The sequence below is a fragment of the Hyperolius riggenbachi genome, chromosome 4 (genome assembly GCF_040937935.1).
Source record: "Hyperolius riggenbachi isolate aHypRig1 chromosome 4, aHypRig1.pri, whole genome shotgun sequence".
NCBI lineage: Eukaryota > Metazoa > Chordata > Amphibia > Anura > Hyperoliidae > Hyperolius > Hyperolius riggenbachi.
This window is the reverse complement of record NC_090649.1, coordinates 382,842,002-382,857,786: the sequence shown is the minus strand read 5'-3', so window position 1 is coordinate 382,857,786 and position 15,785 is coordinate 382,842,002. Positions and strand designations below refer to the sequence as shown.

The 15,785-nt window shown below is 45.8% G+C and overlaps 1 protein-coding gene across 1 annotated transcript in view; it reads left to right on the top strand.

The window, feature by feature from the left end:
* Positions 1 to 15,785, top strand: part of FAM98A (family with sequence similarity 98 member A) — a 52,340-nt gene that overhangs the window by 20,425 nt on the left and 16,130 nt on the right. Inside the window, exons 4-5 of the mRNA XM_068232120.1 lie at positions 3,756 to 3,940; positions 11,753 to 11,833. Of these exons, the coding sequence (XP_068088221.1) occupies positions 3,756 to 3,940; positions 11,753 to 11,833 (266 nt within the window). The remainder of the gene's footprint in view (positions 1 to 3,755; positions 3,941 to 11,752; positions 11,834 to 15,785) is intronic.

Here is a 15,785-nt window from a genome sequence, read left to right as displayed (position 1 = left end):
GCATCCCCGGACGCATGGTAACACGGACACATGGCAGCAAAATCTGATGCCACGTGTTTTCAGAGTCCTGATCTCCCCGCAATGCAAAGTGCAGCGTCTGGCAGCTGCCATTAGATGTTCCTTTGGATACCTAGAGATGATCAGCTGCACAAGGTAGATGGAGGAGATGAGCGCGCCGGCTAGATTAGGTGAGTTTCCCTGCAGGTGTAGTGTAATGTAGCTGGGGGAAGGAGGCAGTAGGGGGTAGTGTAGTGTAACGCAGCTGGGGGGAGGGGCAGCAGGGGTTAGTGTAATGTAGTGTGTAGTGAAGTATAATGTACCTGGGGGGCAGCCTGGGAAGTCTAGTGAAGTGTAACGCAGCTGGGGGGGGGGGGGGGCAGCAGGGGATTATTGTAATGTAGTGTGTAGTGAAGTATAATGCAAATGGGGGGGGGCAGCCTGGGAAGTCTAGTGTGTAGTGAAGTGTAACGCAGCTGGGGGGAGGGGCAGCAGGGGTTAGTATAATGTAGTGTGTAGAGAAGTGTAATGTAGCTGGAGGGGGGGGGAAGCAAGAGTTAGTGCAGGTGGGTATGGTAGCTTAGAGACATCTTGGGGCAAAAGGTCTACAAGACGCCCCTGACACATAGACGCATCTAGGTTTAGTATATATATTTTTTCCCTGATATTTGCCCTCTAAATTTAGGTGCGTCTTATAGTCCGAAAAATACGGTAAGTGGATTTCTATTTTTCAGGTTTGTAGAGATCCAATTGCTCTCTCTTTCTCTTCAAGTATTGTACTTTTGTAGGATCAGACGAATTTTTGCAGTGTGAAATCGCACTGCAAAACTCACATTATATCTCTATTGACTTACCATGACTTCAGGAAGCATCTGCAGTTCAGCAATGCAATTTTCTGTGTTTACGGATGTCCAGCACTACTTTGGCCCATGCACTTTCTCATCGACAAGCATTGCTACTGTAAGAGAAATACCTGTGTTTAAATGCACACAAGCGCACATATTGTTCAAATAAATCGCGTTTTTGTGGGCGCACCACTTTTCATAATACATGAGCAAACTTGTTATATGAATGAAGCCAAAGCCACCAAGTGCGAGGAAATCTTGCCAGATGTATAGCATCCCATGAAATCCCCTCCCAACCATGGCTGGATAGTGTACTGGTTATATGCTCTCTGCCTCAGACACAAGAGTCCGGGGTTCAAATCTCTGCTCTTCCTGTTCCCGGAGGCGAACACTTATTCAGTAAGGAGTCCATGGGCTAGACTTCCTAACACTGCTACTGCCTACTGAGAGCGCTCTAGGGGCTGCTCTTCAATAGAGATGGGCCAAACCTCCGATTTTAGGTTCGCGAACCTACCGCGAAAGTTTGGTTCGCGCGAACTTTCGCATACCGCAATAGACTTCAATGGAGAGGCAAACTGGGAAATTTAGAAAACATTATGGTGGCCAGAAAAATTATGGAAAAGATGTTTTCAAATGGTCTAAAACCTGGACAGAGACATGGTTGAGTGGGATACACGTCAAAAGTCTCAATAAAAAAACCTAGATTTGATACAAACCACTGTTTTAAGGTTAGAAATCTCATTGAATGTTAAATTGCAGGCCTACACTGCTTTACAACATCAGGAAGTGTAATCCTTCCCTCCTCCGGAGGAGGGTCTTGTCTTCCAGGGAATTGTAGAATTTCAAAAGCCAGCTCACATACATTGGCTGGGAAACGAACCCAGATCTAGTGATTGGTAGGCAGCTCTCCTCGCCGCTATACCACCACCAACACTACATGCTGAAGCCAGCCTGACATGTACCATTATGAGATATCCAAGAGAAAAATAAGCTTGCTTAGGGATTTGTAGGATGTCAAAAGCCAACTCACATACATTGGCCAGGAATCGAACCGAGGCCTACCACTTGGTAGGCTGCTATCCTAACCATTATACCACCAACACAACACACTACAATGCTACATGCTGAAGCCAGCCTAGCATGTACCATTGTGATATATCCAAGAGAAAAATGAGCTTGCTTAGGGATTTGTAGGATGTCAAAAGCCAACTGACATAATTTGGCCAGGGATCAAACCCAGGTCAACTGCTTGGAGGCCAGCTATGGTCACCACTATTCCACCAACACTACAGGCTGAAGCCAGCCTAGCTGGCCTGGGAAGAATGAAAAGCTAGGTGGCCATGCAACCATTCATGCTAACCTAAAGCTTACTTGTGTTTTAACAACACATTGGCTTAAGACTTTACCAAATCCAATGCTCCAATATGGGGAAGCTTCTCTGTTTGCTTTTTTTTTTTTTTTTAGTGTGGTGTCACAGTTCACTCATCTCTTCAACTACAAGAAAGGCCCAGGAGTAGTCTTAGCTACCATAATATCTATGTTAAGGCAGGGCCCTTATTACACTTTCTCTTACAGGGCTATGGAACCCGTTTTGCCCATGCGATAAAGCGAGGTCCAAAAATGAAATTATGCCTAGCAGAGGTTAGTTTTGATCCATCAACCTCTGGTTTATGGGCCCAGCACACTTCTGCTGCACCACTCTGCAGTATGCTTACATTTGTATACAATCTTCAAGTTTAAGAAGGGTACATTAGTTGAAATAGTTACACTACAATCTATGTTACAGCTAGGCCCTAATGACACTTTCTCTTAAGGGGCTATGGCCGCCGATTGGCCCATGTGGTAAAGCAAGGTGTAAAAGAATAAAGTACACCTAGCAGACGATAGTTTCGATCCATCAACCTCTGGGTTATGGGCCCAGCACACTTCTGCTGCACCACTCTGCAGTCTGCTTACATTTGTATACAATCTTCAAGTTTAAGAAGGGTACATTAAATGAAATAGTTACACTACAATCTATGTTACAGCTAGGCCCTAATGACACTTTCTCTTAAGGGGCTATGGCCGCCATAGCCCCTTAAGAGAAAGTGTCATTAGGGTCTTGGTGAAACATAGATTGTAGTGTAACTATTCCAACTAATGTACCCGTCTTAACCACTTTACCCCCAGCGGTGCGGATTTCTCCGTCCCTTTTTCCACCCTGTTAACAGGAGAAATCCGCACCTGACGCCGCTGTCCGGACTCCCGCTCGCTCGTCCGCGCGCTCGTGCACGCCGCCGCCCGCTCGCCCGGAGATCAATGTACGGGAAAAACCTTTCCCGTTCGTTGATCTCTGCCCCCCGCAATGATCAGCTGCTTCTACGAGAAGCAGCGATCATTGTGAGAAAAAAACAGTTTCCCAGCCTCCTAACACTTTTATAAAGGGGGGTGGGGCTCCAGGAGTGAGTGTAGCCTGATTGGCTACAATGTGCCTGCTGACTGTGATGTAGAGGGTCAAAGTTGACCTTAATGGAGCATTATGGGGGCGAACCGCACTCCTGCAATAGTTCGCCTTCGCTAGCGACCCACCCAAAGTTCGCCTGGAACCGTTCGGCCCATCTCTACTCTTCAAACGCTTTGAGTCCACCAGGAGAAAAGCGCAATATAAATATTATTTGTCTTGTCTTGCTATGAGCACAAAACAGGTTGGTTTCTTGTGAAGTAGACACTTGGGGGGGGGGGTTCTGTACATAAGCCTCCTGATACTGTTTTAAAGACTGTTGTATTTTTCCCCAATTCAGAAAATGTGTGTTGTAAAAAAAAAAAAAAAAATAAGTGCTATATAGTAATTTGCACATGCTTATTTGCTTGCTACAATGTTTTACTTGTTGTTAAATGCTCTCTCTGAAGTGTCTTTTCTATATCTTTGCACAGCATATTTAATATCAGAACTAGAAGCTGCACGAATGCTAAATGTTAATCTGCCTGCGAAGAAGGAACAAGATGGAGGTGGGAGTGAAGTCTTCAAGGAGCTTAAAACAATTTGTATGACTCTGGGAATGTCAAAACCTCCGTCTAACATAACCATGTTTCAGTTCTTTAGTGGAATAGAGAAAAAAGTAAGACTCATTTTGTTATCACCTTATATATGTGTGCTTATTTGTTGTACTGCAGACTGTACTGTGATAAGAGGCTAACATTTCCTGCAGTTTTTACTTTTCATACTGCCTTGGTTTATATCTGGGTAGACAAATAGTGAGGCCCTTGGGTACCTTGTTATATTTTCAGCTAGTTTTTTTTTCACCTAGATCAGCTGGTAAACCCAAGTTTAGCTTCGTACTCCGCTCACATAAACTAACAGTTATGTGAATTAAAGCTGCAATGTCTCCTATGGACACACATGGACCATTGTTGGTCTTTCATGCAGGAGAAACTGTTGCTTTCAATCAGGTAGATGCTAGTAGACTTTTATTGTGGTAAGAGGTCACAATAGGGTACTTTAAATATGTCTGGCCTCTTTTAAGTTTCTGTGATAACAGGTTATATGATGAGATAAACTGGGCCAGGTATAAGCTGCGTCTGAGTTATTCAGTTCCAGCTCCGACACTATTTGAGAAAGGGATCACCTTATGAGTACTAAGTGCGATGTAGGGTGTGTTCTGCCAGAGCCTGCAGCAGACTCTTACAACTTCAACACATACTGACCGTTATTTACAGCAAATGAGAAGTATATCTATCATGTACACTATCCTAAATGACACCGCATCAACTCCTGTTACGCATTTAATGGTCTCCTATAGCTTTTCCAAATCATCTCTCCCACAGGGTATCAAAGGCCTAGTCACTTACAGTAAGTGGCAAAATAGTCACTTAGCAGTCCACTGCAGCATAATGCTGCCACGGATGATAGGTTGCTTCTGCATTCTATGCAAAGAAGAGGATGTTTGCAGTGCAGATCCATGGAGTGACTGGTGGGAGCAGCAGCTACTGGGGGATTATTTATTTGCAGGTGCAAATAGGGGGGAAACGCATTCCAGGGGCTCTTATAGTAGTAACTTATACGACTTTTGGTGTCCAGTAATGTTCAGGGTACCAGGATTTAAGTTATTGCATTTGTTTCAGTGCAAAGTTCAGCTATTCATTCTTTTCCCTAAAAATAGTTTCGGGGCCCTTCTAGTACTATAAAAGATGTGCAGTCCTCCAGGGCGGTGGAGTCGGAGCAATTTTAACCACTTTGTCCTCCTTGACGTATAAAAACGTCAAGGACGACAGGCGCGCTCCTACGGCCGATCGTGCACGCGCACTCCCGGCCGCGGAGTCGGTAGCCACGGAATCAATGTATCGGGCTAGGGAGCCCGATCATTGATTCCTCTCCCCCGCTGAAAAAGTGACAGCTTCTCTCGGAAGCTTCGCTCTTTCTGAAGCTGTGTCCCTCTAAGCGTACATTGTACGCTTAGAGTGACGTCATGTAAAAAAAATCGAGATTGCCATCTTGTGGCCAAAAAGTAAAACTACAAGTAAATGCCCAAAAACATTACAATACACCAATATTTCCCCAAATAAAACACTTTTAAAACCCACCCTCCCAAAAATGCCCACATAAAATGATTAATAAAAAAAAAACAAAAAAAATTACTATAAAAAAAAAACACAAATATTTACCTAAGGGTCTAAACTTTTTAAATATCTATGTAAAGATGAAATATTTCTCTATTTTTTTTTTTTTTTATAAGCTTGTAAATAGTGATGTATGCAAAACGGAAAAAATGCTCTATTTCCAAATAAAATATTGTCGCGATACATTGTGATAGGGACATAATTTAAATGGTGAAATAACCGTGACAAATGGGCAATAACAATACGTGGGTTTTAATTATGGAGGCATGTATTATTTTAAAACTATAATGGCCGAAAACTGACAAATAATGAATTTTTTCATTTTTTTTCTTATTCTTCTTGTTAAAATGCATTTACAGTAAAGTGGCTCTTAGCAAAATGTACCCCCCAAAGAAAGCCTAATTGGTGGCGGAAAAAACAAGATATAGATCAGTTCATTGTGATAAGTAGTGATAAAGTTATAGGCTAATGAATGGGAGGTGAACATTGCTCGGATGCATAAGCTGAAAACGACTGAGATGTTAAGTGGTTAAGTACCTGGAGTTGCTGGTTTCAATAAACTGAGGAGACGGTTGATTTTTGACTCAAATCCATAGCCTATGTAAAAATTATACCAAGGAGTCGGATTTTGGAGTTGGGAGTGGGGAACAATTTGGGGTATCTAGAGTGGGAGTTGGTGATTTCATAAACTGAGGAGTCGGATTATTTTTGTACCGACTCCACAGCCCTGCAGCCCTCATACATTGCCCCACTCACATCATGCCTAGCCTTGAATTGTACCAGAGATGAATTTATGTAAAACATTTATACTTACCTGTTGCATGCTTCAGGCCATGGGCTCCATTGCCATCTGCCCGGGCTGCACCGGTTGTTGGCTAGCTGTCCCGGTACATCTGTCAGTCGAGCATGCCTTGCTGGATGCACGCGACTGTCGGGCACTTGTGCGAAGCTAGGCCACACCTGCACGATGGAGCGTGACTGAATGAAGTACCAGAGCTGATGTTTCCTTTAACCACTTAAAGGGGTTCTTTCGCGAAAAAAGTAGGCAGTTAAAAAATGTGACAGATGACAGGTTTTGGGCCAGTCCATATTTTTAAGGGGGATTCTCAGGGCTTTCTTTGTTTTCAACAGCATTTCCTGAACAGTTGCAAAATCTAACTGACATAATAGTGTGCACGTGATTAGGGAGGCCGGCTGGTATCTTGCTATTTTGGCAGTTAAACTGCTGTTCAGGAAATGCTGTTGAAAACAAAGAAAGCCCTGAAAATCCCCCTTAAAGAGACTCCGTAACAAAAATTGCATCCTGTTTTTTATCATCCTACAAGTTCCAAAAGCTATTCTAATGTGTTCTGTCTTACTGCAGCACTTTGTACTATCACAGTCTCTGTAATAAATCAATGTATCTTTCCCTTGTCAGACTTGTCAGCCTGTGTCTGGAAGGCTGCCAAGTTCTTCAGTGTTGTGGTTCTGCTATGCACTCCCCCTTCAGGGGGGAAAGAAACACACAAATGATCTCTTGAGATTCAAAAGGAAGGGTGTATACAGCCTGCTTGTGTATGGATGTATTTTGTATGTGTGGACATACTGTACATCAACCTACTTCCTGTTTTGGTGGCCATTTTGTTTGTTTATAAACAAACTTTTTAAAACTGTTTTTAACCACTTTTAATGCGGCGGGGAGCAGCGAAATTGTGGCAGAGGGTAATAGGAGATGTCCCCTAACGCACTGGTATGTTTACTTTTGTGCGATTTTAACAATACAGATTTAAAAAGATGGACTGGCCCAAAACCTGTCATCTGTCACATTTAACTGCCTACTTTTTTCGCGAAAGAACCCCTTTAAGGGTTGCAGTCTTAAAACCCCTTAAAGGACTTACGAGGCCAAATAAGGAAAAAAAGTGATTTACCTGCATAACCTTTTACGGCACGGAGGATGCCGTCCGTGCCGATCCGCCGGGTCCCCCCGCTCGTTAGCCCCCCGGGCCGGCTCCCGACCCCACGGCCCGGGTCGGGCTCCCCTGCCTCTCCTAAAATGGCCACTTGCTCTGGCCGCGGCTGCGCAGTCCGCATAGCCGCGAGTGCGGCTGCGCAGCTCTAGGGCCAACCTCCCTGATCCACGCTACGTACTCTAGGTTGGCTCTAGAGCTGCGCAGCCGCGGCCAGAGCAAGCGGCCATTTTAGGAGAGGCAGGGGAGCCCGACCCCGGCCGTGGGGTCGGGAGCTGGCCCGGGAGGCTAACGAGCGGGGGACCCGGCGGATCGGCGCGGACGGCGTCCTCCGTGCCGTAAAAGGTTATGCAGGTAATTAACTTTTTTTCCCTAATTTGGCCTCGTAAGTCCTTTAAGGACCAGACACTTTTTTTTCCATTCAGACCACTGCAGCTTTAACGGTTTATTGCTCGGTCATACAACCTACCACCTAAATAAATTTTGCCTCCGCTTCTTGTCCCTATTTCAGCTTTCTTTTGGTGCTATTTGATTGCTGCTGTGATTTTTAGTTTTTATTATATGCATCAAAAAAGACATGAATTTTGTCAAAAAAATGATTTTTTTTAAATTTCTGTGCTGACATTTTTCAAATAAAGTAAAATTTCTATATACATTTTTGTCCAAATGTATTGTGCTACATGTCTTTGATAAAAAAAAAATCCAATAAGTGTATATTTATTGGTTTGGGTAAAAGTTATAGCGCCTACAAGCTATGGTGCAAAAAGTGAATTTTCCCTTTTTGAAGCATCTGTGACTTTTCTGAGCTCCTGTCAGGTTGCATGAGGTGCTAAAATTCCAGGATAGTATAAATATCCCCCAAATGACCCCATTTTGGAAAGACATCCCAAAGGATTCACTAAGAGGCATGGTGAGTTCATAGATTTTATTTTTTGTCACAAGTTAGCGGAAAATGACACTTTATGACAAAAAAATAAAACAAAAAAAGTTTCCATTCTGCTAACTTGTGACCAAAAAAAATGAAATCTGCCACGGACTCACCATGCCCCTGTCTGAATACTTTGGGGTGTCTTCTTTCCAAAATGGGGTCATTTGTGAGGTGTGTTTACTATCCTGGCATTTCCGGGGTGCTAAATTGTAAGCACCCCTGTAAAGCCTAAAGGTGCTCATTGGACTTTGGGCCCCTTAGCGCACCTAGGCTGCAAAAAAGTGTCGCACGTGGTATTGCCATACTCAGGAGAAGTAGTATAATGTGTTTTGGGGTGTATTTTTACACATACCCATGCTGGGTGGGAGAAATATCTCTGTAAATGACAATTTTTTGATTTTTATTTATTTTTTATTTTTTTTTACACACAATTGTCAATTTACAGAGATATTTCTCCCACCCAGCATGGGTATGTGTAAAAATACACCCCAAAACACATTATACTACTTCTCCTGAGTACGGCGGTACCACGTGTGACACTTTTTTTGCAGCCTAGGTGCGCTAAGGGGCCCAAAGTCCTATGAGTACCTTTAGGATTTCACAGATAATTTTGAGGCATTTGATTTCCAGATTACTCCTCACGGTTTAGGGCCACTAAAATTCCAGGGCAGTTTAGGAACCCCACAAGTGACCCCATTTTAGAAAGGCAACACCCCAAGGTATTCTGTTAGAAGTATGGTGAGTTCATAGATTTTTTTTATTTTTTAGTTAGCGGAAATTGATTTTTGTTTTTTTTCACAGTGTCATTTTCCACTAACTTGTGACAAAAAAATAAAATCTTCTATGAACTCATCTTACACCTAACGGAATACCTTTTTGGTGGCTTCTTTCTAAAATGGGGTCACTTGTGAGGTTCCTATACTGCCCTGGCTAAATTGCACAAATATGCAGGTGGGGCCTTCTGTGAGGACGCTGGGCTGTGGGCAGTTAACAATGTGCGGCGTATTGCAGAGTGCTTGAGTCGGGCAGCGGTTTCGGTTTTAAACCGCAAAACCGTGCAGCCCTAACACACGCTCTGACACACACACAGACACACGCTCTGACACGGCGCGCGCACAGGCACGCGCACTGGCACAGACACGACACACGCACTGGCACACGCACAGGCACACGCACAGGCACACGCACAGGCAAACACTGTACACTCATCTCCCTACCCCCACCTTTGTGCAATCACACAGCTGGAAAAAAAAAAGTTACTTCACGGGGCAGCCTTTGAAGTTTCCTGGAGGAAGGAGGGGGGAGAGCACCCCACACTCTCTCGGCTGGAGCTGCCTGTTCTCTCCATAGAGCTGTTCGCTGTCATCCTTTTCAGGGAGGGAGAAAGCAGCGGATGCAGCAGAAACGGCTCTGCTTGAGCGGCCATGCTCTCCTGACTCAGTCTCCCGGAATAAGTTGTGCACAGCGCCCCTCCCCCGTCGCAGGGGCTGTGAGGTCAGCAGATACGCTGTCTCTGGGAGATGCAATGCAGACAGAGTGGGGCGGCATAGAAGCCAGGGATTAGCGGCGGCCGGCGGGAGGTAGCAGAGCAGCTAGTAGCACAAAAAAACCGAAGCTACTGACGATCTCAAGATCGTCTGCATGTGAATCACGGTTTCGGTTTTAAACCGCAAAACCTTGCAGCCCTAAAGCACAGGATGTTTTCAAATCGTGACCTGGATATGGCAGCAGAGAACATGGGCATGTGATGTATTGGGTGCGTAGACCAATGAGACCGCATTACATTCTTTTTGACTAGACCCATGTTAAGGAGTAGGCCCCAAAAATGTTACGTTCGGAAAGTTGGAGTGGTTTCCACCGAAAAGGCTGGGCATGGTAGCTTCTTGGATTGGCGGTTGCGTATTGTGTGGCATAACGGTTGGTCTCACAATTAAGTCGTAGAGACCAGCAGTGATCAGAAATAAAAATTCTGTCACTGCGGTGAGGCGGGTGAAAGTTTGGCTGGTTGATCAGAAGCCCGCAGGGGGCAGATTAGGGCCTGATCTGATGGATAGGAGTGCTAGGGGGTGACAGGAGGAGATTGATGGGTGCCTCGGGGTGATTAGAGGGCAGAATAGATGCAATCGATGCACTGGGGAGGTGATCGGAAGGGGATCTGAGGGTTTGGCCGAGTGATCAGGAGCCCACACATGGAAAATTAGGGCCTGATCTGATGGGTAGGTGTGCTAGGGGGTGACAGGAGGTGATTGATGGGTGTCTCAGGATGTGATTAGAGGGGGGAATAGATAAAATTGAAAAACCGAAAATTGCGCAAAAGGTGGATCAGCGCAACACCAGGCCGCCTCCGAATGGCCTCCAATCAGAGATGCGCTGAGCCCCCCCACGAACTACAAACGCACCTTGAACCCAAATTTTCCATTTTTCAATTTCACTTGGTAGCGCACCCAGGCTATGCATATACATAGGTTAGGATTTAGTTAGTGTTAGGCCCCTCCCATGGAGAATTGACTTCTTCGCAGTGGGAGGGACAAGTACTTAATAGGTTGCATGCAAGCTGTTACAGGAAACCAACATCCTCCAGTGGTAGACAGGTCATGTGTATGCTCGGTGTGTATTCGACCCCACAAGTGGGGCTTGCACTCGTTTGCAGGTAGGCACTAGTCTGTTTTTAAGTAGCGCTGCTCATTTCCTTGCTATGTGATAACCATTGCACCACGCTGGTGAAAAGCCAGTTTAGGCGTGATAAGTTTAGGCATGCTAAGTTTAGATCGCACGCAAAGCAGCGCCATTAAACTGTATGCGAAGTGCACCAGACTTTGCTAGCGCAAAACTTTTGATCAGCTTTGCACTGCGGTGCTGACCCAGTTGGTGCTTAAACTTAACATGCCTAAACTGAGTTTAGGCATGATAAAGGGCTTTTCACCAGCGTGCTAACTGATAGCACCGGTTTGTGAATCAGGCCTAATGTGTATCACAGCGTAGGCTCCTTCATCAGGTCAAATATTGACAGTCAAATGTAGCCAAGAGTAGGGCTGAACGGTTCGGCGGTTTTAAACCAAAACGCGTAAAAATGTACTTGTTGATGTCTGCAATAGCTTCCTGCACAAGCAAGGATGCGTAAAAACGTACGCATGGCGGCTGGCCGACTCCCAGTCGGAAAAAACGAAACTAGCTGGCAGCGGGGGACCAGAGGAGCCATGAGTGACTGCGAGGGCACGGGATGGCTGTAGGGGGCTGGTAGATGCCCCCACAATAAAATTTTAATTATATTAGAAAATATAATTTTTTTTGGGGGGGGGGGGTAAAAGGTAAATGTATAAACCAGTAATAATTTTGTTTGTTTTTTCCAGTTATGGTAAATGGATTATTACTACTGCTACTTACTTTGTATATTGTATTTTCACATTCTAATGGTATGATGCATTTTTTTTCTGTTGAAGTTAAAAGAAACTTTAGTAAAAGTGCCACCTAATCATATGGGTAAGCCTCTTCTGAACAAGACACTGGGACCAGCTCATTGGGTAAGTTGCTGTAGGTGACATTCAATTCTCCTGAATTGGTACTTTATGCAGAGTGTTAATCATTTGTTATCCCAACTTATTTTGGAAGTATGTGTCATTGGCACAAATATATCTTCGTATCTTAGGGCATTTTCACATTTGAGGGTATGCAAAACGGAGACAGTAAGCGCATCCTTCCGTACATTTTGCATCAGCATGCAAGATAAACCCGTCGTCCTGCGTCAATCACATCCGCCTGTACACATCTCCACTCACCTGTCCCACCGCCGCTTGGTCTCTTCTAAACAGCCCAGAGGCCAGCAGAAGCATGGGGCTCTCTATAGGCTGCAGCAGGCCAATTCTCAATAGCAACAGGGAGAATTTTGTTATTGCTCCAACACAAACCAATGAAAATTCTCCCTGTTGCTGAGGATTCCCATAGGTCTTTTGCAGCCCAATGCTAATACTGGCCACCAGGTGGCGCGGGGGCGGCGGGACACGCGAGTATCATGTCACGGCCTAGGCTTTTATTGGACTCTCTTACCTATCCGGTCTTGGAAAATGTTTTAAGTTGGGATTTGCATTCTGTAGCAAACGAATACATGTTTTTTTTAAGCATATCCTATTTTCAACTACCTGGGGACCGCCTAACACCGATGGCTGTGGCGGCAGCCCCAGGACCACCTAACGCCAATTGGCCTCAAGTCCTGGGGCTGCAGTTTCCCAGGGAATGGCCGCGTGCATGTGCAGTCGTTCCATGCCACTTCACGGAATGGAGTTCCGTGATTAGCCTGCTAGCCGCCGATCGCGGCTAGCAGGCTGTAAACGGAAGGGGAAACAAATCACCTTTGTTTACATCCGTACAGCGCTGCAGTCACCGGCAGCGCTGTATGAGATCGGCGATCCCCGTCCTCTGATTGGCCGGGGAGCGCCATCCTCTCATAGGCTAATGCCTATGAGAGGCGTAACAGGACGGATCGCTGTCCTGTTCAATACAGGTTCTAGGAGGGGAGGGAGGGAGAGCCTCATAGAGGCTAAGGGAAAAAAAAAAACCGGCCACAGCGATCGGACAACTCAGGTGGCATGTCCCCTTAGGGACTAAAAAAAAGGAGGCGAGTCCGATCGCTGGGCTCCATAGCTGGGCTGTGCGGGAGGCTAAAAAGCCTGCACAGCCCAGTGCAGCCAAACAGAACCTGGTCGTTAGGGGGGGGGGGGGGGGGGTAAAGGGGAACTGAAGTAAGAGGTATACGGAGGCTGCCATATTTATTTCCTTTTAATCAACACCAGTTGCCTGGCAGCCCTGCTGGTCTATTTCTCTGCAGTAGTATCTGAATAACACCAGAAACAAGCATGCAGTTAGTCTTGTCAGATCTTACTTTAAAGTCTAAAAACACCTGATCTGCTGCATGCTTGTTCAGGGGCTATGGCTAATGGTATTAGAGGCAGAGGATCAGCAGGGCTGCCAGGCAACTGGTATTGCTTAAAAGGAAATAAACATGGCAGCCTCTCTCTTCAGTTCCCCTTTAACACTGCGGTCGTCAAGTTGTTAACATAGGATCCGCTTCCTGCATTTAAGTGGAGCATAAGAAAAGTCACAAACTCCTGGCAACGGAGGCGCATGCACAGCTGGGCCACACATGTGCAGTGCATTGCGACTGGGCCCTATTACCGGGAAAGACTGTAGAACCCGGATTGCTACCGGGGGGGGGGGGGGGTGTTATGTGCTGCGGGGGAGTACATGGGGCTGGAGGAATCCCCCAGGTAAGTATAAATGCTGCTGCTTAGTATGTCACAGGTTTCCTTTAAATGCGGTATCGTACTGTACCAAATTCATAAAGGCTTTTAATTTGTAATCAGGTATTGGCTTTAGCAGCTGGTATTTAAGGGGGGGGGGGGGGGGGGAGGTATAGGAAACCTGTATACATTTTGAGTTGTTCCAGGTTATGAGATTATTTTATGCAAGCAAAGTGTGCATGGGTGGTCTATGTAAATAATGATTTGTAGATGTACGAAACATAGTTGTAGAGAGGGCTAGAGCCATAACATAGCAATTGGGGAGTGCACTGGTTGTGATAATACCAGTACTTTCGGGCCTTCCTTCAATCATTGCATTAGCTTGTTATTGTTTCTTTAGTGGTAAGGAGTTCCAACAGTACTTCTGTGCTGCTGGACTTAAACACAGTCCATAGAGGTAGAGTCAAAAAATTCCCACTGGGGAACTATCACTGGTCTCACTCATCCTCCACAACAATTACCAGCCAGCCACACCTTGTCCACAGTACTGTCCCCACTTAGCACTGTTCCCTAATCTAATCTCAGCTGCTGTATTGGGCTTGCTAGAGCTAGATTTTTTTTCGAGGGGGTTGCAGTTGGCCGTAGCTGATATCTTATGTTTGAAGGAGATGCATTGTTTTATATGAACTATAATATATTTTAACTAAAAAAAATTGTATGCAATTTGTTGCAGTTTTTGCAAATTTAAAAAGATATGTGTTGCACTAATGCATCGCTACAAACGCCCTTCTTCCTGGCCATTCTGAAGCCATGATAGGCAGTCACGCAGTCGGGAATGGCTTTAGCTGAAAAAACGTTCTTGCCCTCATGTTCCCTGAGCAAGCAGATGTGGGTCACCGTAGATCTGTAAACTGGTGGAAAAGGTACAATGGCTTTGCAAAACAAAAAGTACACTTGTAACTATAAAAAAAGAAAATTGCATATTTACATCAGTAGAGCGTCTCTGATCCTCCGTGACCCCTCTGCTGCCGGCCAGAACCCTCTTCATGGTGCACCCCTTTGTAAACGAGCCAGGCGCACAGAAGGCCTGCTCAGTAGCACGAAACCACTCGTTCGGTGAAAAAAAAAAAAGCCGTGTATGAGCAGCTCTATGCTACTGTGCAGGAGTGGGCAGTTTGTGCACCTTTGCTTGTACACTGAGCAATCTTTGACATTGTTTAGAGGGGAGCAACACAGGAGGGAATTAGGTAGGCAGGCTTCCCCAACTGAGGCAAGTATCTAACTTTTTATTATTTTGTTACTGACATTAGGTAAGTACCTGCATCTCTTTAAAAGACACGGAGGACGCCATCCACGCCCTCCGTGTCATTCCGCCGGGTCCCCCCCCCCCGGCCTGTCACGAGCGCAGGGCCCGGGTCGGGCTCTCCTGCCTCTGCCGAGCTGGCCGCGGCTGCGCAGTCCGCACCTGCCGCTAGTGCGGCTGCGCAGCTCTAGGGCCAACCCCCCGATCCACGCTACAGTAGATACACTGTAGCGTGGATCGGGGGGTTGGCCCTAGAGCTGCGCAGCCGCACTCGCGGCAGGTGCTGACTGCGCATCCGCGGCCAGCTCCGGCCGCCATATTGGCAGAGGCAGGAGAGCCCGGGCCCTGCGGTCGTGACAGGCCGGCGGGGTCTATTGAGCGGTGGGGACCCGGCAGAATGACACGGATGGCGTCCTCAGTGTCTTTTTAAAGAGTTGCAGGTACTTCACTTAACTTTTTTTTAATAATTTGGCCTTGTAAGTCCTTTAAGGCGTCGTTAACATTATCACACACAGATGGCCGTGATATCGGAACGCAACGCGTACGATCGCACACCCTGTGCGTTTTACATGCGTTGCGTGGCTCATCCCATTCACTGCAATCAGTGGGAGTCATTAACTTGTAGTGAATGGGTCAGCTGCGCGTTTTGCTGAAAAATGCGTACTGGTACTGAACGCATGCAGTGTGAGAATCAGACAGTGTAGTCTTTGCACTTGTGATGTTCGTGTGTGTCTGCCTCCGATACGCGTTGCCGAAATACAGATGGCAAAGCGTGTAATGTGAACAAGGCCTAAGTTGAGTCACTTTAAAATAATGTTCTTACATGTTAAAAAAAAAAAAAAAAAAATACTGAACTGTATTTTCAAAGGAGAAGTTGTCCTTTGAAGATACCTGAATTATTACATAGCCGTTCTACTTGTCTACTGATGTCCAGTG